The sequence below is a fragment of the Leuciscus leuciscus genome (genome assembly GCF_965113295.1).
Source record: "Leuciscus leuciscus genome assembly, chromosome: 5".
In the NCBI taxonomy this organism is placed as follows: Eukaryota; Metazoa; Chordata; class Actinopteri; order Cypriniformes; family Leuciscidae; genus Leuciscus; species Leuciscus leuciscus.
Genome location: NC_138729.1, coordinates 9,743,724 through 9,766,421, shown reverse-complemented (window position 1 = coordinate 9,766,421; position 22,698 = coordinate 9,743,724). Strand labels below are relative to the sequence as shown.

At 38.1% G+C, this 22,698-nt stretch overlaps 1 protein-coding gene across 5 annotated transcripts in view; it reads left to right on the top strand.

Annotated features, from left to right (window-relative positions):
* Positions 1–22,698, top strand: part of clip2 (CAP-GLY domain containing linker protein 2) — a gene marked incomplete at its 3' end in the record, with an annotated part of 46,763 nt that extends 24,065 nt beyond the window's left edge. The window contains exons 4-18 of one of the 5 annotated variants that reach the window (XM_082170704.1): positions 1,911–2,035; positions 5,456–5,669; positions 6,934–7,131; positions 7,279–7,382; positions 8,457–8,517; positions 8,953–9,057; positions 14,557–15,516; positions 15,879–15,936; positions 16,505–16,537; positions 16,621–16,704; positions 16,854–17,010; positions 18,225–18,384; positions 19,526–19,714; positions 19,859–19,921; positions 21,076–22,698. In XM_082170704.1, the coding sequence (XP_082026830.1) occupies positions 1,911–2,035; positions 5,456–5,669; positions 6,934–7,131; positions 7,279–7,382; positions 8,457–8,517; positions 8,953–9,057; positions 14,557–15,516; positions 15,879–15,936; positions 16,505–16,537; positions 16,621–16,704; positions 16,854–17,010; positions 18,225–18,384; positions 19,526–19,714; positions 19,859–19,921; positions 21,076–21,087 (2,523 nt within the window). Of the gene's footprint in view, positions 1–1,910; positions 2,036–5,455; positions 5,670–6,933; positions 7,132–7,278; positions 7,383–8,456; positions 8,518–8,952; positions 9,058–13,123; positions 13,175–14,556; positions 15,517–15,878; positions 15,937–16,504; positions 16,538–16,620; positions 16,705–16,853; positions 17,011–18,224; positions 18,385–19,525; positions 19,715–19,858; positions 19,931–21,075 lie in introns of those variants that run through there. The other 4 variants (XM_082170706.1, XM_082170708.1, XM_082170705.1 and 1 more) reach the window with 4 other exon arrangements.

Below are 22,698 nucleotides of genomic sequence, written 5' to 3'. Positions count from 1 at the left end.
TACAGTGACGATGGGTAAAACTTTAGAATCAGCTGCAGACATAGACAGTATAAGAAGTGGACAGAGTCATCTCATTGGAACTCAATTGAGACAAGTGAAGCCCATTTTTAGCGATTTTTTTTGTTTAGGACTTCCGTTCCTGACGCGCAGACTCAAACCGAGCTTGACGACGTAGATGTGACGTGAGCAACCCGTCTGTCTTCTAGTGGCTGTGGCATGAGAAATCTGAATCATTCCCTTCCGAATCTTGCAGAGACGGAGATTGTGAGTAGGAGGTGTCCACGAGCTAGGAGCAGGAGAAACTTTTGCTAGGTATTCTGATTCATTATTTTGTCATTTTGCCTCCACGTCTCCCCGATTGCCCGCGAGCTTCTCCTCCTGTCCATACGGTAATCTCTCTACTGTGCGACAGAGAGTCGCGTGGTTATGACGCAATCGTTAGCCTACTTTTACAAAAACTGCTTCTATGGGGCCATAACATAAGCTACAAGGTAATGGAGCATTTTATACATTGTTGTGTTTCTTTAGAAATAAATAATGGACAAATGGAGTCTTTAAACGCCTCAGATGTGAAGTTATTCGCTGTTAAAGTGACGCCAAAATGAATGGGATGCTAACAGCAGGTGAAGTTCTGCTACAAGATGGTGGCACGCGGCCAGCTTCAACTTCCGGTCGACTTCCTTCCCGCTTGGCTGCAGGGCGGGATTTGCGCTGAACGCGGAGACTTCCGCCACTTAATATGTTCGTGTGGAAACACGAAAATGTACCTATGTTCCGCACACAAAATATTGCATTCGGTCATTCGGTGCACACGTGCACCGTACCGAAAGCCCTGTACCGAAACGATCCGGTACGAATACACGTACCGTTACACCCCTAGTAATAATGACTGAAATTAGTAAAATAATTTTACAGAAACAATGTGTTTTTTGTTTGTTAGTTCTGGGGTTGATTATGGAGAGCGTTCGTAAATCTCAGATTTTGACTAGGAAACAATGAGGCTTTGAGGGTCTAATTCCGTTTATGTTCCTGTATGTCATGTTATGCATAATTTAGGAGTAAAGCTATGAATGTGACCTGCTTGGAACCAGAGCCTTTTCTTACAGCAGCAGGTCTCATCTCTTTCAGTGTAGTCGCTTTGATTGCGTGTGTAAACGTTTAGAGAGAAATTAGTAATGTAAATGAATGCTTCTTGAGCACACAAAATGTGTGATATACAGTTCCTTGTAACTGAAGCATACAATATGCTTTCTTATGTGTAGTGGTGCCATCACTAATGAATAGTCTGTGACCTCCTTTTTTCCCCAGTCCTGAGTTGATGAATGTAGGCCAGTTCAACCAGCACAACAGTCATTCCCAGTTACATCTCAGCACCAGCTGGCAGAGTTTACTACTCTACACTGCTGACATGCAGTGAGACTACTTCTATCTACTTTCCTAGACTTTAAGTTTTGTTGACAGGCAGACATTTAGCTGTGGTAGACAATTATTTGTACATTTTAAGAGTTACATGCCAACTCATATTCCCGCCCTCCTAAAGGTTCCAAAATATAGGCCTACCCTTTTCTATTTTCACATTATATGATTATATGTATGTGTGTTTTTGTGTGTGGGTAATGGGTATGTATATCTGTGTGTATATATGTAGTTATATATAATTAATGTATATTAAATATAAATAAATATAATTAAATTAATTAACCTTTCTAATCTATTAGAATACACTGACTGATCAATATTCCATATATATAAAATATATATATATATATATATTTTGTCTTTTTCTGTTGAGCGTTTCAAGAGACCAAATTTCCAAACCTGTTTTGTTATACTAAATAACTGTAATCACTTTAAACCATGTGTCAATGTTGCCACTATGTACCACTGAATCTCCTTTGCTCTCTTCTCAGGTTGGCGGCACTAAAACAGGAGTAGTGCGTTATGTGGGGGAGACTGACTTTGCCAAGGGCGAGTGGTGTGGAGTGGAGCTGGACGAGCCGTTAGGGAAAAACGATGGAGCTGTAGCAGGAACCAGGTACATCATTTGTCTTCCACTAACATGTCCTGTCTTTAGCAGCACCCTCAATGGCCTTCCAACACTAATAGGTCTCATTGTTTCATGCCCTTTTAAAATAGGTTTGTAGACTATTTAGTATGTTAATATATCTCGGTTGTAGTGCGACCTACAACATGAAATCAAAATGGACCTGATTTATTTTCTTAATACATCCTAGTATTATTCAGCAATTTATATATACATGTTATTCCTAAAAAAAAAAAAAAAAAAATTCTTATCTTTAGTGCTGTCAATCCATAAAAAATGCCTAACATTAAAGTTTTTAATAATTTTTTATATTGTAATAATTTCACAGTTAATCTCCATATTAATGTAGAAACAACATAAACAACTTTTTTTGGTCTGGTTCTCGAGGGAGCACCTAGAGAGGCTGCTTGCTACTCACACTACAGCGGCACACTTATCCTACAAGCTGCCTAAATGGAAAATAACACTATTTGGTCACTGTAGAAATTAAATATTGGTTCATCGTTGTTAATCGTTGTTATTTTTTTTAATCAATGCTAATGACACAGACAACAGCAGAAATATTATGCTGCTGTCACTTTAAGACCGAATGCACTGTCCAAATATACTGACACGCATCCGGTTTCTTTCTCAAATGTTCAATTATGACATAACCGAGAGAATACTTGCCATGACGGGTATTTTGACATCATTTTGTGTATGTCTCCGTTTAAGTGCAAGAAAGAAGAATCAATTCGGTGTTCGAGCGCTGTCTGAAACGTGCCTCTCTCTTTCTCTTTCTCTTTATCTCTCTCTCTCTCTCTCTCTCTCTCTCTCTCTCTCTCTCTCTGGTGTGTGAGGCTGTGCGCACAGATAACAGTGCGCCAGTCCCAATTTTCACCTCTTCTTCCGCTTTTAAATCGTTTGAATGTGTAAATTGGCAAGACAAAACACGTCCAAATGATACTTTCATTCTATAATGGTTAAGCTTAGCAGTTAATCAGCGAATCACATGCATGCCGAACCGTGGTGTCTGGTCCGTATGGATCACGAATCAACTGCGATCCGTTGCACCCCTAATAATTAATGAACACACTTATCATCATGATTGCTCTCTTACCAGAGGTTGAGAAAAAATCAGACTCCAGACGTGTCCCTGTCCCCAAAAATGGCCAAAATGTTGGTACCCACGTTTTCTGCTGCGCATAGTTTATTTTTACCACGCATGCGCACCAGTTATGTGAACCCCTGAGCATAAAGTCACTGCATAAATTATCATTTAAATATAGATTTATCCTTATTAAAGCTACACAAGTTAGTCAAGAGCAGTGATTGATTTTCTCTTTGATTTACTCTGACACATCACAGCAGCAGGTTTATTAGGGTGCTGTCACTTTAAGATCTGAAGCACATGACGTGGATCTGACTCATATTCCATGACCTCACAACTCTTTATGGTCATCTAAGACTATAACTCATTTAAGACTGTGCTTACGAGGATACTCGACAAAGCTTGCATTTTGTCATCATTTGGGGTTTTTGTCCGTTCAAGCGTGAAAGACAACTCAATGCAGCCGTGCGCTGTCTGAAGTGGCTGTCTGTGCGCATGAGTCCTGTGTGTCTGTCACACAGACAGGAGATGCACAGACCGCACGCCAGTACAGATTTAAGTTATTTTTTGTGTCTTATCACGCTTGAATGGTTTAATAACAGTTGAATGAATGATAGCGTGATAATATACTATAGAATAAACTGATGCAGTGATAATTGCGTTAAATATTTTTAACGTGTTAAACTGAAAAAAATGATTGCATGCCTTAATGTGTTAATTTTGATAGCCCAAATATCTTTCAACATCTAGTAATTTGCTCTGTATTCTGTTAACAATCCAAACAATTCCTGATGGATAAACTCCCATCCTAAATTGTTTTTTAGGGAAATAATTACTAAAGAACAAGTGCAGTTTCATGTTGACTTTTAGGATTAGAATACAAGCCAGGTGATCTGTACATGTAATGATTCACATGCTGGGCCAAGGTTAAACCTCAGCTGTCTTTTCACTGAAGAACGGGGATGGTTGAGTGCCAAACAGGAATAAACCGCTTCATGGATACTCTTTAACTGTTGACATTTGGCCCAAGGCTGGATTTAGTAGATTATGTAGTTTGTTTTTATAAATGACGGCTTGTTTGGGGTTAGTACATTTTTATGCCTTGAAAGAAGTCTCTTACTCACAAAGGCTGCATTTATTTGATTATACAGTAAAATAAGTAATATTGTGAAATATTATTACAATTCAAGAGAACTGTTTTTTTTTTATATATTGGAATATACAGTATTTTAAAATGCAATGTATTCCTGTGATGGTAAAGCTGAATTTTCAGCATCATTACTCCAGTCTTCAGTGTCACATGATCCTTCAGAAATTATTCTAATATGCTGATTTGATGCTCAAGAAACATTTCTTATTATTATCACTTTTGAAAACGGTTGTACTGCTTAATATTTTTGTGGGAACCCTGATACATTTTTCTTTTTAAAAATTCTTTGATGAATTGAAAGTTTTTTTTTGTTTGTTTTTTAACAGTTTTTATTTGAAATCTAAATCTTTTGTAACAGTATAAATGTCTTCATTGTCACTTTTGATCAATTGTCTTTGCTGCATAGAAATATTAAAATCAGTGTTATCTTTTTTTAAATGTCTATATACTTTAAAAAAAAATCCTTTTTGAGTTATTTTTGTACATCAAGATAAGCTGAATGAATGTTGCTTTGGCAAATAGCTAAAATAAGATAAGTTTACGTTTATTTTTATATTTTATTCCAGTTAACGTTTATTTTATTTCAAGTAACAAAATGTTTTTTATGGTTTTAGTTTTAGTTAACTATAATAACTAGGGATGCACCGAAATGAAGATTCTACACCGAAACCGAAAATTATTTAAAAAAAAAATTTATTTCTTATTTTAAATTAGCTTTTTTTTGTATAATTGTATTAATATTATACTTTTTAATATAATTCAATCATTTTAAAGATACTACATTTAAAAAATAGATGAGGTTCTTCCGCGTTTGTCCCTCGTTCTTAGGAGTTTGTTGTCATATAAGGTTACATTTTTTAAAATGCATCAAGGTGCCCTCAACTGTTTTTTGTGGGGGGGTTTTCTCCGTGGTCATATTTTAATATTCATGTGCCAGTATAATGAATGTGTTGCAGGTCTGTGTTTTATTGGTTGTTGTTTCCCCTTTTCCCACCTTCTACTCTCCCACTTTTCCACAGCTTTACACGTCCATTTCTTGAGACTTTTTCAACTCGGAGGTGTGAACGACCAGGCTAAAGCATGACACTTTAATGTTCTAATGTTCTATATGTTACCCTTGAATATACTGCATTTCCTCCCTCACATCCATATTCTCTCTGTCTCTCCTTAGATATTTTCAGTGCCCACCCAAGTTTGGCCTCTTCGCTCCGATCCACAAGGTGATTCGGATCGGCTTCCCATCCACCAGTCCAGCTAAAGCTAAGAAGAGCAAGCGTATGGCCATGGGTGTGTCGTCTCTGGCCCACAGCCCCTCCAGCTCGTCCATCAGCTCTGTCAGCTCAGTGGCCTCCAGCGTGGGGGGCCGACCCAGCCGCACTGGCCTGGTAAGACACTTTAAAACGCCAAGAAGAAAGTGCCAGTGCAAATCACAAATGTCTTATGTTGACATTTTGCAGCGTTGCTTCCTGATGCCACTGTCATAATGTCACAATCACTTTATTTTTGTCCTGGGGTAATATAATGCATGTTTTTCTTGATAAGAACCTCTGGTGCTCTTCGCGTGTTGGTCAAAAAAGACCTACATTTACTTTTTCATTTCAGTTAATGTACTATATTTTAGTTTGCTAATGTTTTTTTTATTTAATATTTTGTACTTTTAGATGATTTTATGGTACTAAATTATATTTCCGCTGTATTTATAATCCATTTATTCACTTTTTAAGCATAGACCTGGAAATTTTATTTCCAACTTAAACTGTCGTAAATCTTGAATGCTTTAGAGCACAGACTTAAGTTTGATCTCTTTTCAAAGACAACACTTGGCAGATTATTGCTGAAGTGGAAAAAGTTTAAAAAAGTGAACTTAGTTATAGAATTTTACGTTTATTGTTATGAAAAATGTTCTAAATAATAAACTATTTAAAAATTGTATATGAAATATATTTTTTCAAAAACATGTTTTACTCTAAAACTATGAGAAAATCAAAGCCATAAATCTAAACAAGTTGTGTTCAAAATCTGAGCCTGATATCTCAAAAAATGAGCAAGATTTTGCTTGGCTGCAGTACCAAAGGTTACCACTAGATGAAATTCGTCTCCCATTCATTTCCAATGCGGTTGTGACTATTTTTTTCAAGACCATTTAACCTGTTCAAATCATGTCCCATGATTTTTTGTTTGTTTTTTTGTTTACATAGCAAGTGCTAAAACCTTTACCAAGTTTAGAACCATAATGATGAAGAAAAAAATTCTAAAAACAACAAATGTAAAAAAAAATTGGTAAAAAATGACTGAAGAGCACCCAGAGGTTAACAATTAAATATGAATATCTTTGTTAATAATAATTATAATACGTTTTATTTATATAGTGCCTTTCCAGGGCTCAAGGACGCTTTACAATGAACAAGCAACGATAATGGCAATGGACAATGATAACAAACAAAACAACAGTAGGTAGATGAGAGTAAAAGTACAGTAAAGGAGAATTATGTAGATGGGGCAGCAAACAGCAGAATACAATCAACACAACGAAATTATACAACTTAAGAATGGTAGCATGCAGAAAATAAGTGAGTTTTGAGTTTTAAATTCAGAAATAGTATTGTTCTGATTTGAATTGAGTTGACGTTTTGCCTTTTTTTCGCGCAGTTGACGGAGACGTCGTCGAGGTACGCACGGAAGATCTCTGGGACCACGGCTCTGCAGGAGGCCCTGAAGGAGAAACAGCAGCACATAGAGCAGCTCCTGGCCGAGAGGGACCTGGAGCGGGCCGAGGTTGCCAAGGCAACCAGCCGTATCTGCGAGGTGGAAAAAGAGCTGGCGGCGCTGAAGGCCGGACATCTGCAGGTGTGACTCACACATATAAACACAACACTTACATGAGCATTTTCATTTACTACACTTCCTCACAAATGCAAACTTATACACTCCATTTAACAGCACATTCATATGAATTTCTGACGAACAAATGACCTTTTCTCTTATCTCATTCAGTATGCAACAGAGGCAGAGAGCAACCTACAGCAAGTCCGAGCCGTGCTGGCAGGCACTCAGAAAGACAAAATGGAACTGGCCAATCAGCTTGAAGAAGAGAGAAGGTAGAGGTTTTTTTAACCTTACATACATTGTATAGTAGTATCCTGACATTTGCTGTTGTTATCAACTTAGTGTTATTTTGTCATTGTTCTTCACTTAAAGGTGCAATAATATATATATATTATTATTTATCCAATACATTTTTATATTATTAATAATAAAATGAAATGGTCTTAATTAATTAAATTTGAATTAAACTTAAAATGTTGCATCAAGGCAATATTTCCTTTTTTCCTTTAAAAACTGTTGAATCTAATCGCATCCCAGTCTATGTTTTTATTAAACAAATATTAAAAACAAGCAGCTTTGTCATAATTGTAGCAGAAATATTGGCACAAATATCTTACCTTGTATTGAGAGGCCTTTAAAAAATTCATTGGACAATTGGGGCCTTCAAGTCAAAAAGGTTAAAAACAACTAGTTATATTCTCCAAAATATTAGTGTGATCCAGTAGGAATACCTATACTATGTTTCAAATAAATATAAATTAGGAAAAACAATTTCCTAATGGACAATAACAGAAAAGTAAAAAAAATCTATAATTCTGAATATAAACTGTAAGGAAAAGGTGTAATAATCAGAGTGATTATTTCCTGCCCTCACCCTCACAGCTTTTAGGGAAAATTCTTCATCTAATGATTTGGCTAATCATTATCCATGAATTTTTACATGGTTTTATACATTGGTAATAAAGTTTGATGGAAAGTTTAATTTGCCATGCAAAAAAATTTAGGACAAAAAAGGCGTATTACTGTTCTCATGTTCTCTTAATTACAGCCTGCAGTATATGATGAGATATATAAGTGTGCTCCATTTGCTAGATTACCAGGGCGACACAGCTTACCTTACGCTGATACATCATAGCCTACTGTTCACAAAATAGATATCCTTGTCATCTGTGATAAATACACCTGCGAATAGTGGTGTTTGGCAATTTAAACATTTGTTTTTGTGTGATGCTGCATGCACACCAATAGGTGTCAGCATAAAGTCCAATACTTCTTTATCTGCCAGCAAAACAAACAAATAAATGAAGAATTTCCTGACACCTGGTGGTTATTATGTGTTATGACAGGAAGGTGGAAGATCTTCAGTTCAGAGTCGAGGAAGAGTCCATTACCAAAGGAGACCTGGAGGTATCTGCCATTTTTACTACTACTTTACTGGAAGATGGTGTTATTTTTCGTTTGTTTGTTTTGTATTGTTTTTCAACTGGAAGATTTCTGTTAAGATAATAGATTTGTAGAAACAAAAAATTATGCTATTACTGAATTATATAATTGATAAAACCTTTAAAATGTCTTTCCAAATATTTACAGTCCTCAAAAATCATGCGTTATGAATATTAGACATGATCTATGTCCTTATGACCTTATGTCCCCCATCCAGCCCTATACTGTCATGCTGAATTAAAAAACACTCCTTCCTGCCTTTAAACTTCTTCACACTTTGGTGTTATGATTGGTGTATAGCAAAGACCTGTTAATCTTTTACCTCTGCTACCTATGTATGTCTTTTTTCTCTCTTTCTCTCGTGTCTTTTTTATTTCCCCCCTCTTTTCCTCTCTTTAGACTCAGACCAAACTGGAGCATGCCCGTATTCGGCAGCTCGAGCAGTGTCTGCATTTGGAAAAGTCCAAAGCAGAGCGGCTTCAGAAAGAGTTAGAGGAAAATATGGTAAACATGCAGGGAGAGGAAACACTGTAGCCATCTCTCCCATTGCCATGTTTCTGCCACTTTATTTGAGCCCATGTCTATGGGCCTCCACTGCTTGTGCTTGACTGACCAGGCCTGGGATCTCCATCATTCACCAAAAGCTCTCATAGATCTATATATATATATTGATCTGACTTGTTTGTTAGGGTTGTTGGAAGTTAATTCGTGCAACTGATTCAATATATTTTGTCTAAGCAAGTGGATCAGAAAAGATCAGATATTTCAGTCTTTGGAAGATTTGGATCAAATTTAATCGCACCCATTTTTTATTTGCATTTACATGGTTGAATTAATTGGAATTTACTCCAGCTCTGATCAGAAACTTCAATGCTGTGAGTGTTGGAGATGTTGGAGATCTTTGTCTGTCTCTTGTGGAGCCAGCAACTGCTTTCACCTTTAATTTGCAAACTATTTTTTCATGTCTATCTTTGTCTTGTTCTCTGATCATCTGCCCGAGACCCTCTGGTGGAGTTGAGAAGTTACCTTCTGCTTTGCAGTGATCTCACTTCCCCACATCAGCCTTCATGTTATTTTTTATATGCCGAAATATAGCCTCCAGCCTCTAAAAGGGTTGTGATAAAACTCCCTCTGACACATCAACGTTGTATTTGTAGCCCTCATTTTTCTATAATTAGTGCTACACTGTTATCATTGGTCATGCATATTTTTCCTGTTCCCCTTATTAGTCCTTTTGCACACAAATCATCCCACAAAATTTGTGCTACACTGTTTTTTGTGTGTGCTGGAGACAGGAATGTCTTAGAAATGTGTGGTCGAACCACTATAGCTACACCCTGGTGACCACCCAGAACAAACTAGTTATAGACTAGTGACCACTCAGAATACTTTGGCACCTGACTAGCTACATCCAAGCAAGCACAAAGAACACCATACAAAACACCCAGAAACCCTCACAACTGCCTAGCAATGCTCGATTAACCACCCAGAAATCCCAAGAAATGCCGTAGTGACTACTACCAACACTAGGGTGACCATACGTCCTGTTTAACCAGGACATATCTGGCCAGGATTTCGAGATCGTCCAAAATGCCCGGGATTCGGCTTTTGCTTTCTACAGTCACCATTCATTATGTTTACATTATTACATTATTTGACACTGACACGTACGTGCCAGCTTTGCAGGTCATGCATTCTGCTTCACACGGATCCCGATCGAGACGAAAACACAGGAATTTTCTTAGCAATGCTAGAACGCACATCAACCGATCACTTGTTTAGCGTTCATGTAAACACTACATTTAGATTCACCAATCGGAATTAATTCAGTCCTATTGAATCAAAAGGTGTGCATGTAAACAAAAAGAATGGCGACGAGAAAGCAAAAGCCGTATCCCGGATATTTTGGGCGATCTCGAAATCCTGGCCGGACATGTCCTGGAATATGGTCACCCTAACCAACACCCTAACAGAACCCTAGTAACGCCCTAGTGACCACTACCAATACCCTAACAACACCCTAGTAACCACACAGAACTCCCTTGTAAGAACTTAGTGAACACCCAAAACACCTTAACAACTACATCCTACATCCATTACTTGGCTACATCCAAGTGAGCATGCAGAACACAATAGAAAACACCCAGAACACCCTCACAACTGCTTAACGATGGCCTAGCTGCCAAAGAAAAACACACCCTAGCTACCAACTAGCAATGCTCTTGTAAACACCCATAAGACCCTCTCAACTACCTATCAATGCTCTAGCGACCACACAGAAAACCTAATGCCCTAGCGATCACTACCAAGATCCTAATAACATCCTAGTTACCACCCAGAACACCCTATTAATAAACTAGTGAACACCCAAAACACCTTAGCAGCTGCCTAGCTACATCCAAGCCAGCATGCAATGTCTGAGCTACCAACTAGAAAACTCTAAACACCCTAACAACCGACTAGCAATGCCCTTCCAAACATCCAGAACACCCTCACAAATGTCTGTCAATGCCCTACCATACACCTAGAACACCCATGAAGTGTTTTAGTGGCCATAGGGAAACACTCTAACATCACCTTATTGTCCACCAACATCTTAAGCCGCGTTTCCACCGCAGGAACTTTCCCCAGGAACTAGGAACTTTGGGCTGGTACTCGATGTGTTTACACCGCAGGAACCAGGGTCTAAATGAAGTTCCGGGTAAATATTTCCCCCTCCGATAGTCCCTGCTCATGAGGTAGTACTTTTTCAAAGTTCAGGAACTTTCAGGGGTGGGACTTGTGCGCTGCACAAGCTGATTGGTTGTGTTCACGCCGCATTTTGGTTGGATGACACCACGCAGCATTTATTTATTTTTAACCTCCCTTTTTAAAAAATCTATTGCGGTTCGTGTCGTGGCTTCATGCAGTAAGAGATGTCTGTCTGCAAATATGGAATTTAATAAAAAAAAACTGGTGGACTGGCGACGAGTTTCAGGCTTTATTAAGGGTATTTGTGGAAGAGGAAACTTTCTGCGCGTTCGTCCCAGCCATCTCACGGTCAATGTCCGCAATAGCTGATAACATACAAATTTTATATCTAACGTTAGCATTACGAGCTTACTGAACACGCTTTATCAGTGCTCGTCTCTTTTCTGCCACAGCTTTTATTATTAAGTCATTATGTTTACACATTGTCATCTATTGCAAGGCACTCCAAACCATGTTACAAATTTACTATAACAGGATTGAAATAGCGCTTTGAGGTTAGTAACAAACAACTATTTACAAGACTGTCACTATTTATGATTGATAGACGGGGTTCAGGCTTTTTTTTAAGCGTATTTGCGAAAGAGGAAATTTTTGCGCGTTCGTCCCAGGCATCTCACAATAACTGATAACATACGTTGTCTAATTTTATACGCATACGAGCTTTCTGAACACGCTTTAGTATCAGTGCTCGTCTATTTTGATTTGTTAATTACCTCGTTAGTAAACCAATACATAACTGCAGCACAGTTTGAATCTCCTCCATACTTAAATGTGGCGCTCAAAACTGATTACTGTCCGTTGCAGACTGGGAGGAGCAGTTGCGCGCAGTTTACCTTCCCGGTACTTTAGACCGCGGTGTAAACGCAGAAAGCAACCGGTCTGGGGCAAAAAAAGTTCCTGGGAAAAAAGTTCCTGGGACAAATTGTTCCGGGTAATGTCGGTGGAAAAGCGGCTTTAGAAAATGCCCAGAACACCCTCACAACTGTCTAGCAACACACTAGCTTCCAACCAGAAAACCCTAACAGTCACCAAGCAATGGCTAGCGACCACCCAGAAGATGCTAGCAACCTTGTAGCAATGCCGTAGTAACCTCCCAGAATATCAACTGTCTAGTAACATCCTAGTGATCACCCTAAATACCTAGAAATGTTCTAGCAACCACCTAGTAATGCCCTAGCTACCAACCACAACATCCTAAACACCCTAGTATGCAGGGCTTAGAAAAAAAAAAAGTCTTTTTTTTTTTTTAAATGATTATTTCCTAAATAGTAGTGGTTCTACATTAACCTGCAATTTTAGCTGGTTTCAAAACACACCACGCTGGATATAACCTGCCATCGATGACATATCCTCGGAAAAACTCCTGCGATCCTACAGCTAATGCCAGCACGTTGCCTTGCGACTTACATAGATGTGTTTACAGCCGAGCGCGGGCATTTCACTCACGTTGGATGCGTCAACGTCACATTTGCATAGAGGCCATACTATTTGAATTCATGATTGGGTGAATGATGCCAAATTAAAATCTTAAAGGGAACGATTGAACCGATTTAGAGCCCCTGGATACACCCAGAACACCTTAGCAACTACCTACCAATGCTCTAGCAAACACACAGAAACACAAATGCCCTAGTAACCACCACAAACACCCTAGCAAATGCCAAGCAATGTGGTGGGAGTTTTGCGTGGAGAAGCACCACACACATTTACTTCAGTAAATGTAAAAGTGTAGTTTTGGCTGTCATTGTGAATGATGGTGAGTGAACCCAGCACAGTCCAGGCACTCTAATCAACAGGATTTCACATTTATCATTAACAGGTCAGAGGCAGGTTCCAGCCAGCACCCATGAGGCTGGGCAAGAGTGTCAAGGTGATATAAAGGGAGTAACATACTGTGTGGTTTTAGAGTGACCTTCTCCTTATTAAAGATGAACATTATATTTAGATGCGTGCTCCTCTCACTTCTCTCTTGTGGTTTGAGACTTCATCTATGAACTCTTGTAGTATTATCTGATCTCTGATAACCTCTAATGATATTTTCCTTGGAAATACAATTTTCAGATGACTCCAAAATGACTAACATTAATATTTGGTGTGCTCTATGAAATGAAAAACATCTTCAAATATATTTTCTTTAAACATAGTTTGAATCATAGTAGTAATTGCCTGTGTTCCTTTGGACTTGCTGTGTGCTGTGCCATTTCATATTTGCCTGGCTGCTTCTTGATGGACAGATTGAGGAACGCTTGCTTGGGCTTGAATTCAACAGGAATGCTGGTGTAGTTTCTTAGGTTGCACTATATCTGCTTTTTTTTTGCACATGCGAGAGCCATTTTTCAAGAAATGGTCATTCACTGAAATGTTTGCAGGCCAAGCAAAATGCTTTGTTTGCTTCTCATGCCTGTAATGCCTTCCGGTTGCAAATCTCTGGTGGGCAACTCTCTAAGAGATTTTATTTGTATTATCAGCAACAATACAATGTTTATTTAGGAATGCACAATATATAAACATTGGCTTTTACACAGAGCCAATATTATTCCTTTTTTTGTTTTTAAATTTAATTGGAAAAAATACTCCCTTATATTATCTGCTTCCAGTATAATAATAATAATAACAATAATAATAATAATTATTATTATTATTATCAGTATCAAAATAAACAGTTCTCAGTAGTCTGGTATACTTTAAAAAAATCTCATTACTGTAATGCAAAAAAAGAACTAACATTACATTTGTAAAGTTCATTTGTAACTGTGCATCATGGAAGTATATTGTATTTTAAGGAAAAAAATTGTCTAGACAAAATTATTTTCATTACAATATTACAGATTGACTTTTTTACTTTAATAATGAAAATTGTGTTTTATTGAGTTATGTTTAAGTGTCATTCAAATAATGTGAGAGTGCATGAAAATGTAATGGTCCTCATTTCTTTTACGACCTGTATAGGTTTACTCCGTATTGGCATTACAGTTCCCAGTGTATATTGTGCATCCCTAGTTTAGTTGTTTATATTGTTATTTTCATCACCATTTTGTCATTTAATATGAGTTTTCCAATTAGATGTTATAACAAAACACTCTAAAAGTTTGCTCTGTTTAGAGTCACTAATTAAATCCTAAGACTAAGGTCAAAGGTCTTATTGAAAAATCACTAAATCCTTTGAGAGTTGCCACTGAGCAGAAGAACTGGAGGCTTTGGCCTAATAACGGTTTATGATGCAAGATTTATGACCCTCTATCTGTCCTCTAGCAAACTACAGTTGAGGAGAAGAGTCGTGTTATGCAGCTGGAAGAGGAACTGTCCCTGCGCAAGGCTGAGGTCGAGGAGCTCCAGGTTCGGCTTCAGAGAAGCTCCTCCGGCCCAGGCACAGATGCTGGAGACTGCGGGCCAGGCTTAAACTCGGAGACTCTAGTCTTGCGGGAACAGCTTCTCTCCGCAGGTCGCGAACGCCGCGAAGAGAGCAGTCAGCTGCGCGAGAGGTACGAGGCGTCCCTGAGCACCAGCCAGAAAGAAGTTGAACGCCTTAAAGCCACCACAGAACGTCAGGGCCATGAGATCTCTGACCTGAAGCAAAGACTTCAGCAGGCCACTCGTGAAAACATGGAGATGATGGACAGCTGGAAAGCCAAGCTTGACGCTTTGGTTGGAGACCATCAACGTGCTCTAGAGGAACTAAAATCCTCATTAACGGGAGATCGTGGGGCCAGTGAAAACGGAGAGGGTGAAGGAACCACACCTGAGATGAGGGCTGCACTGGAGAGCTTAAAAATGGAGCATCAACTGGTGTTGGAGAACTTGAAGGCCAAGCATGAGATTGATGCCGCCGTGATGGCCAAAGAGCGTGAAGACCTACGTGCCCGACTTCAGGATCTGCGGGACCAGCTAGAGGAGAGCGAGCAGAACTGGAAGATCCAGGTGGAAACCAAGAGCAACCAGCATACTCTGGAGCTCAAAGAGGTTTTAGAGAAGCTCCAAAAGGCTGAGTTTAGGATCAGCGATATGGATAAGTCCCATGAAGAGCATAAAAATGCTACCCTACTTCTCAAAGAGCAGCTGGAGCTGGCTGAGAAGAAGATGGTCGATTATGAAGCCCTGCAGAAGGCTGAAGCTCAGAGCCGAGCAGAGATCCTCTCTCTGCAGGAGAAGCTGAGGGTCAGTGAGAACCGACTGCAAGCTGTGGAGGCGGATCACAACACCCAGGATGTTAATGTTAGTGATCTCTGGGACAGTACCCTATTTTTTGAAAATGTGTAGAGTTGTAGTTAATGTTTTCTTGGTTATTTTGTAGATCAGTCAAAAAGTCCTTTACATACAGGGCTACAGTTGGAAGTTGATCATAAATATTTGGAACCAGTCCAAAAGGATCCTAATGGGATGAATAAGAATCAAGATCCTACTGGATAAACTTAAATCCTGAATTTTTTTTATGAAATTTCCATTAGGATCCAGTGGGATCTTATCATATTAGTTCCAAATTATAACAAAAATTCCAAAAATGAATCCTGTTAAAACTTTGGAAATTGTTGACTGGGGTTCACTTAAATATGCTTTTATATTTTCTCACCATCCAGATGATAGAAAATAATGACAACTCTGAAGAGAAGATTAAACTGAAACAGAATATGGAAGGTATGTGTACAAATTATGACAAATTATTATGTTGTATCTTGTTACTAATGTACTGTACACTACTGTTCAAAGGTTTGTGGTTGGTAAGATTGATCAGATGGTCAGTTTGATTGCTAAGATTCTTACAAGGCTGCATTTTTTTTTGTGTGCAAAAATGCTGTAAAAACAGTAATATGAAATATCACAATTTAAAATAACTGTTAATATATTTTATATTTCAGTGTCACATGATTCATAAATTTGCTGATTTGGTGCTTAAGAAACATTTCTTATTATTATCAATGTTGTGTTGCTTAATATTTTTACTGGAAGCGGTGATCTTTAAAAAATAGAAATTTCAAAAGGACAGCATTTATTTGAAATAGAAATCTTTTAAAACATTATAAATGTCTTAACGGTCACATTTGATCACTTTAATGCATCGTAGCTGAATAAAACATTTATGTCTTTCAACAAGGAAAGAAAACCAAAACTTGAACATTAGTGTACATAACTGAGTTGACAGTGGTGTACTAAATCCTTCTGGTATAATGTTTAATTTTTCTTTTAATCTGTAATTATACCATAGTTGCTATAACGAAAAACAGAGTGAATCACCATGGTAATAATAAAACATTTTCAGACATTTCAGAATGTGAAAAATGTTTTCTATGCCTGTGTTTACAACTTCATTCTTTCTATTAGAAACTCTGGAGAAACTCACAAAAAGGGAAAAAGAAGTCTCCACTCTAACAACCCAAGTAGACGCCCTAAAGACCCAAATAACGGGTAATTATCACATTAAAGAGTGACATTTGTCATTCTCATTATGTTTTTTATAAAAGAACAAAGAGAGCTATATTTTAACATAACATAGGATGATGTTAGTGATATTTTGTTCTCTTTCTAACAATAAATCAACTGCATCTTCTGTGTAGCCTTGGAGGAAAAGGTTCGTTTGGGAGAGAATGCGGCAGAAGGATTCTTTAGGGAGAAGACACGTTTGGAGGCAGAGCTGGAGTCCATGACTAAGAAATCCCATGATGCATCAGGCCAGCTGGTGATTATTAGCCAGGAGCTTCTGAAGAAAGAGAGGTAAAGAGCATTACATGGACTTTATGACAGGTGTGAGGTTTTAACCACTTGATAATGACAACATGAACCATCTGGAAAATTATCGTCTCAGTTAATATTCTTTGATAGTCTTTCTTACACTTGTACACTTGAAACTAGTAAGTACTTGAAATTAGTAGTCCACCTTCTGTTTTATCCCTGTCATGAAGAACCATCATCTGGATTGTATTGCTTTCCAATACACCAGGATAAATGGTTACCCATGTACCATTGCTGATTGTAATCCACTCAAGAGCAATTTAAGTTAACAAAGACAATTGCGTTGATTAAAACTGTGGCCTAAACATCATTAAGCCTTTTCAGTCAATACTACATGCTGACAGTGAATATCCTGTCAGGGGTTTAGACTCTGCCCTTACTGAACTCTGCATGGAGAACCCAAAAATATTTACAAACACACATTGCTCTCAGTATTTTTATTACTTATCAAATACTTTGGATGAATGACAGACACAGGCAGATCCCCAGTTACTAGTGATGCAACGACAATTGAAAATATTCGGCCGAAAACAAAAATTTAATTTGTTTTTGGAGGGGCAAAATCATTGATCTAAATGTTGACATTTAATTAGCGCTTCTCTGGTGGCACAGAGATATGAAACAAAGTGTGAGCTATCAAATTCTATCAATTTTATAAAAAAATTGAATGTGACGTGAGTCACGTGACAGATCGCTGTGTCATCCTCAGTTCAAACGGCAGTGCGGTTCTGGAACCTACATTACCTCAGGAACCATTCGATGTTCAAGCTAGAATTTTTTTGTGCTAAATATTCATAATAATACCATATTCATTATATGTTTTACTTCACTTGTTGTCTTCATTATTTAAGGTATGTTTCAATAAATCTGTCTTAAAAAACATTTTTATTACAGCCACTGTTTAATTTTCAATTCACATTTTTTTGTATAGCGCTTTTCACCAAACAAATTGTTTCAAGTTATGTATTTCAGAAATGTACATATACAAATCACACAGTTAGATAAGGTATTCATTTAAGGCAGAAACAATGAGCTCATAAGGTAAAGAGTACATGTTAGTTAACAAATGATAAGGCTATATAGAATTTTTTTGCATTGGTTTAAATGTCAACAACAAATTAGTTTTTTTATATTAATATTTAGTTTTATGCATTATGTTTTCTTTTCCTGTGTGTGTGAATGGGAATGTGTATCAGGAGCCTGAATGAGCTTCGGGTGTTATTGCTGGAATCTCCGCGCCACTCTGCAGGAGTGGATCGGGACATTAGCCGTGAAGTTCACAGAGCGGAGTGGAGGGTGAAGGAGCAGAAACTACAGGATGACATTAAAACCCTGCGGGAGAAACTTTTGCTGCTGGTGAGACACATTGGCAGAAACCTGAGACTGCAGCTGTTGTCATTTTGTTTTATGGCAAACATCGTATGCCATTGACACTTTTAGGGGGCTTTCACACTGGGCATGTTTTGCTGCGGTCCCAGCGCGATTGTTCCCGGTGTCCCCGCAGCGTTGGTCTGGTTATGCACTTAACTTCATTCTATCGAACACTGGTGCACTTACGTTCATCTTACGTCATCACAAATGTGCACTCCGCATGATAGAAAACAGAACGCGGTCAATATATTGTGTTTTTTCTTAATCTGGTGCTATTATGCACAGCAGAGTAAATGACACTTGGGTTTACTGTATCGGAAGCTTTCTGCTGCTTGCAAATGGAATCTTTAGAGGAGATAGCGGATTGCCATTTATTTTCTGCTTTTACTTCACTCGCTATATGCGATTACACTGCAGGCTCACTCGCTCGTATCCAAGGTAAATCATCAATACTATCATCCCTTACGTGTGTTTTATTGAACCTAATAAATCGTCATCTGCTAAAACTTATGCGCAGGTTACTTTTCTTCCTGAACAAGTGCGCACCCGAGTCCGTGTTGCTTTCACTTACACGTGAATGGCGCCACAGTTCGAGTGCAACCAAACTCAGAACACCTTCTTCTGGCAGTCTCGGACTCGGTACCACGGTGCGCACCCGGGTCCTCATGACAGCTTTCACATTAGCAATTTTTCTTGCGAATTGTGCCCCGCTTCGTTCTAAACTGCCAGTGTGAAAGTACCCTTAAATTAAAATGTAAGATTTTTTTTTTTCTATTTTAATTAATATATTTTATAATGCAATTTATTCTTGTGACGTCAAAGCTGAATTATTAGCATCGTTACTCCAGTCTTCAGTGTCACATGATCTTTCAGAAATCATTTTAAAATGCTGATTTGCTGCTCAAGAAACATTTCTAATTGTTATCACAATTGAGCTGCTATTTTTGCGGGAAACCATGAAACTTTTTCAGGATTATTTGATGAATAGAAGGTTAAAAAGAACATCATTTATTTTAAATAGATTTTTTTGTAACAAATGTAAGCATCTTTACTGTCACTAGTTTGCAGCTCACTTTTTTACATTTACACTGATATATTGTTCATCCCTACAATTTCCTTATATCAGAGTCGGGAAAGGTCGTCTCCAGACCACCGCCGATACTCTATGATGGACCCATCTGCTTCAGACACAGAGGTGGCCCTTCTGCGTCAAAGGCTGCTGAGCACAGAAGATGCCCTGAGGAACGCTCTGGAACACAACCAACACGTGGACCAGCTAGTGCAGGCCATGCGTACCCGCCCAGACAAGAACCAGGTAAACACCTCAACCTGCTACTGCTGCTTGGTGTTTCTTCAACTACAGGCAGTTTTGTTCCCATTTATAATTTGTACACTAACAAAGTCCAACAGTATAATAACTATTGAAATGGTTTATTTCACTCTTTCTTCATCTTCACAGGCACATGCTAGTGCAAATTCTGCAAATGGAATTCATCAAGAAGACACTTCCTTCACACAAGAGGTTAATTAGATTTACATTCATGCATTTAGCTGACGTTTTTATCCAAAGTGACTTACAAGAGAGGAACAAAAGCAATTTGTCAAGAAGCCAACAATATTCAGAATGTACAATGCCCGGTGTATTTGACAACTAGATTAGGAAGCAAGGTGTTGTTCTAAATGTTGGAAGGTGGAGTGGGCTGTAACAGTGTTGTCTGCTGAGATCCATGTTTCTGTCAAAGCCAGAACATTAAGTTTTGACTGACTGCAAAGGCAAAAATGAGGTCAGCTTTGTTGACAGCTTAGACAGTTACAGTCAGACAAGAGAGGGTGAGAGGAGGCGGCAAGGGACCGAAGGTGTCTCAGTGTGTACTTCTATGAGCGGATGTGCTTATACATCTGTGTGCCATTGGACAACAGAGATGAACTGATGGCACTTTAGTTTCTCAGGGGAAACATTAAGAAAGTAGAAGGGGAGAAAAGAAAGGGATAGTTCGTTCAGCCTGCTATGTCTTGTTGGTGTCCTTTCTCGGTGGACTCGAATCACAGGTCTTTCCCCGAGTTGGTCTTCATCCAGAGAAGGGCTTCACACAAGTGCTGCCGCTGCAGTAATGTTTGCGTATTAAGCACAACCTCACTGATTGCTTCACAGCTGAGTCTACTTCCATCATAAACAGCTCAAAGCATAGAAAGTGTAAGCTAAGCGTACGTTTACACAACAACGATATGCTTTTTTCCTTTGAGTTTTCCGCATTCAGACGACACCATTGTCAAAACGATCCTCATTCACACGGATCCGCGAAAAAGACTAGAAACGTTGTATTCTGCTGACAGGCCATTAGATGGCACCAAAACGCCGTTCTCGTGTAAATGTTCTCGCTTAAAAAAGTTTTCCGTTTTTAGTTGAAAACAGTGTCGTGTAACAGCCCCAGTGGCTACTAGTTTTAGAGGTTTTCGCAGATCCGTGTGAATCGTTTTGACTAGGTTGTCTGTGCGCGGAAAACTCGAAGGAAAAACGTCTCCTTTTTAAGCATATCATTGTCATGTAAACGTACCCTGAGACTTCAACTGGATAAGCTCTTACACTAGCAGCAATAGATTTTTTTTACTCTGCTCAAATAATAATGGAGAATCCTAATATTTGTTTATTATCCTAAACTCTATTTCTCTTTCTAGGAAGAACACTGATGAGGGCTAAAACAGTTCTTGGATGTTTAGGGAAGAATGGAGGTGTAATGGGAAAGAAGAAGCCAATTTGATGCCTAGACCTTTGGACTAATGCTTCACTGGACATCTTATTTTCCGTTTACTGTTAACACCAAAACAACAACTTTATAAATGAACAAACAGAAACCACAAATTGAAGAATATCTAAAATGATCCGAGATGCTATAAAAGACATAATGGAAGTGGTTTTAAGGTCAACGGTACAACACGGACAAACTGACACACCGATCCTGTAGACTACCTCCGAGATGGACAATGATGTCTGACTTAACAAATGAGAGAGTGTTGGTCAGGAAAACAAACAATGCCCTGCTATACTCCCAGTTGGTTGTAACCAGTTGCCGTTTAGAAAACATTTTTGGCCTCAATTTATACTGTTTAATTTATTTGCCATTTATGCTTTTCACCTTTTTAAAAATGATAATCTGGCCAACTCTCAGCATAAGGTTTGAAGGACTTGGGCTGGTCACTAGATTCTGTAGCAAACAAGTAAATAAAACAGACAGGCTCCCTTATTCCATACCTGCTCATTCTTGTGTTGATTTTTTTTTCTTCTTTTTATCAAGACTTAAGTTTTAATGTATGAATTATACAGTATTCAACAACAATGTTCAACAGAATTAGCAAGTTAAGGTGCATCGTAAAGCTTCAAGAACCAGTATTGCAATTTCAGTCAATATTAGTGCATACCTTTGTAATATTATCAAATATTAGCAGACAAAGCCAACTCCCAACCTGTAGCTCAGTTCAAATGAACAATGAACCAACAGCTTTCATTTCTTGAATCATTTGAGGAATCAGTTTGATTGACTTGTCTTTTAATTCAGCTGGTGGCGAGTTGTGATTGGAGTATCTTAAGGGGAGGTACTACAAGCATAAGTGACATATTGCTCATATAGCAAATACAATCATTCTGCTTCACCACTCAACATACATTTAGCTATTTTCATTAGCTTTTTATTTGATTTCATTTGATCTTTATAAAAGAGCAAGAAGCATGTTTATTCACATGCACACAACTTTTTAATAAATATTTGACGGAAACAAGCTTTTGACAAAAGTGCATTTTTTATATTTTTGTCATATGTAAGTAAGTTCGTTTTGATAAAAGGAAATGCTCACCTGTAGTGCCTCCCCTTAAAAGAACAAAACACTGATGGTATTTTCTCTTTGATCAGACTTCTGGTTGTCTAAACAGATCTTTGTGTTATGAACAACAACAACAAAATCTGATTTAACAGTACAAACAATAACTGCAATCCCATAAATCAGTGTCAAAATGTATTCTCTCCTTTGAAAATTCATGTGGATGAAACAGAAACACTGTGCAATTAGGTCAAGTTTGTTCATAAAGCAACTTTATACTGATGTGATTGCCATTAGAACTAAGAAAGCATTTGTTTTCAATAAAAATAGGGAAAATGATAGGGCTGGCCCCAAGTTTTGCAGTTGAAATTGCTTTAGATTGCAGTTGGATTCGATAAAAATGCCTTTTATCTGTTGGGAAACTTTTCATTCACCACTTGCTGTAATGGTTTCCAAGAATCGGTAATTAAACATTAACAAAAGAAA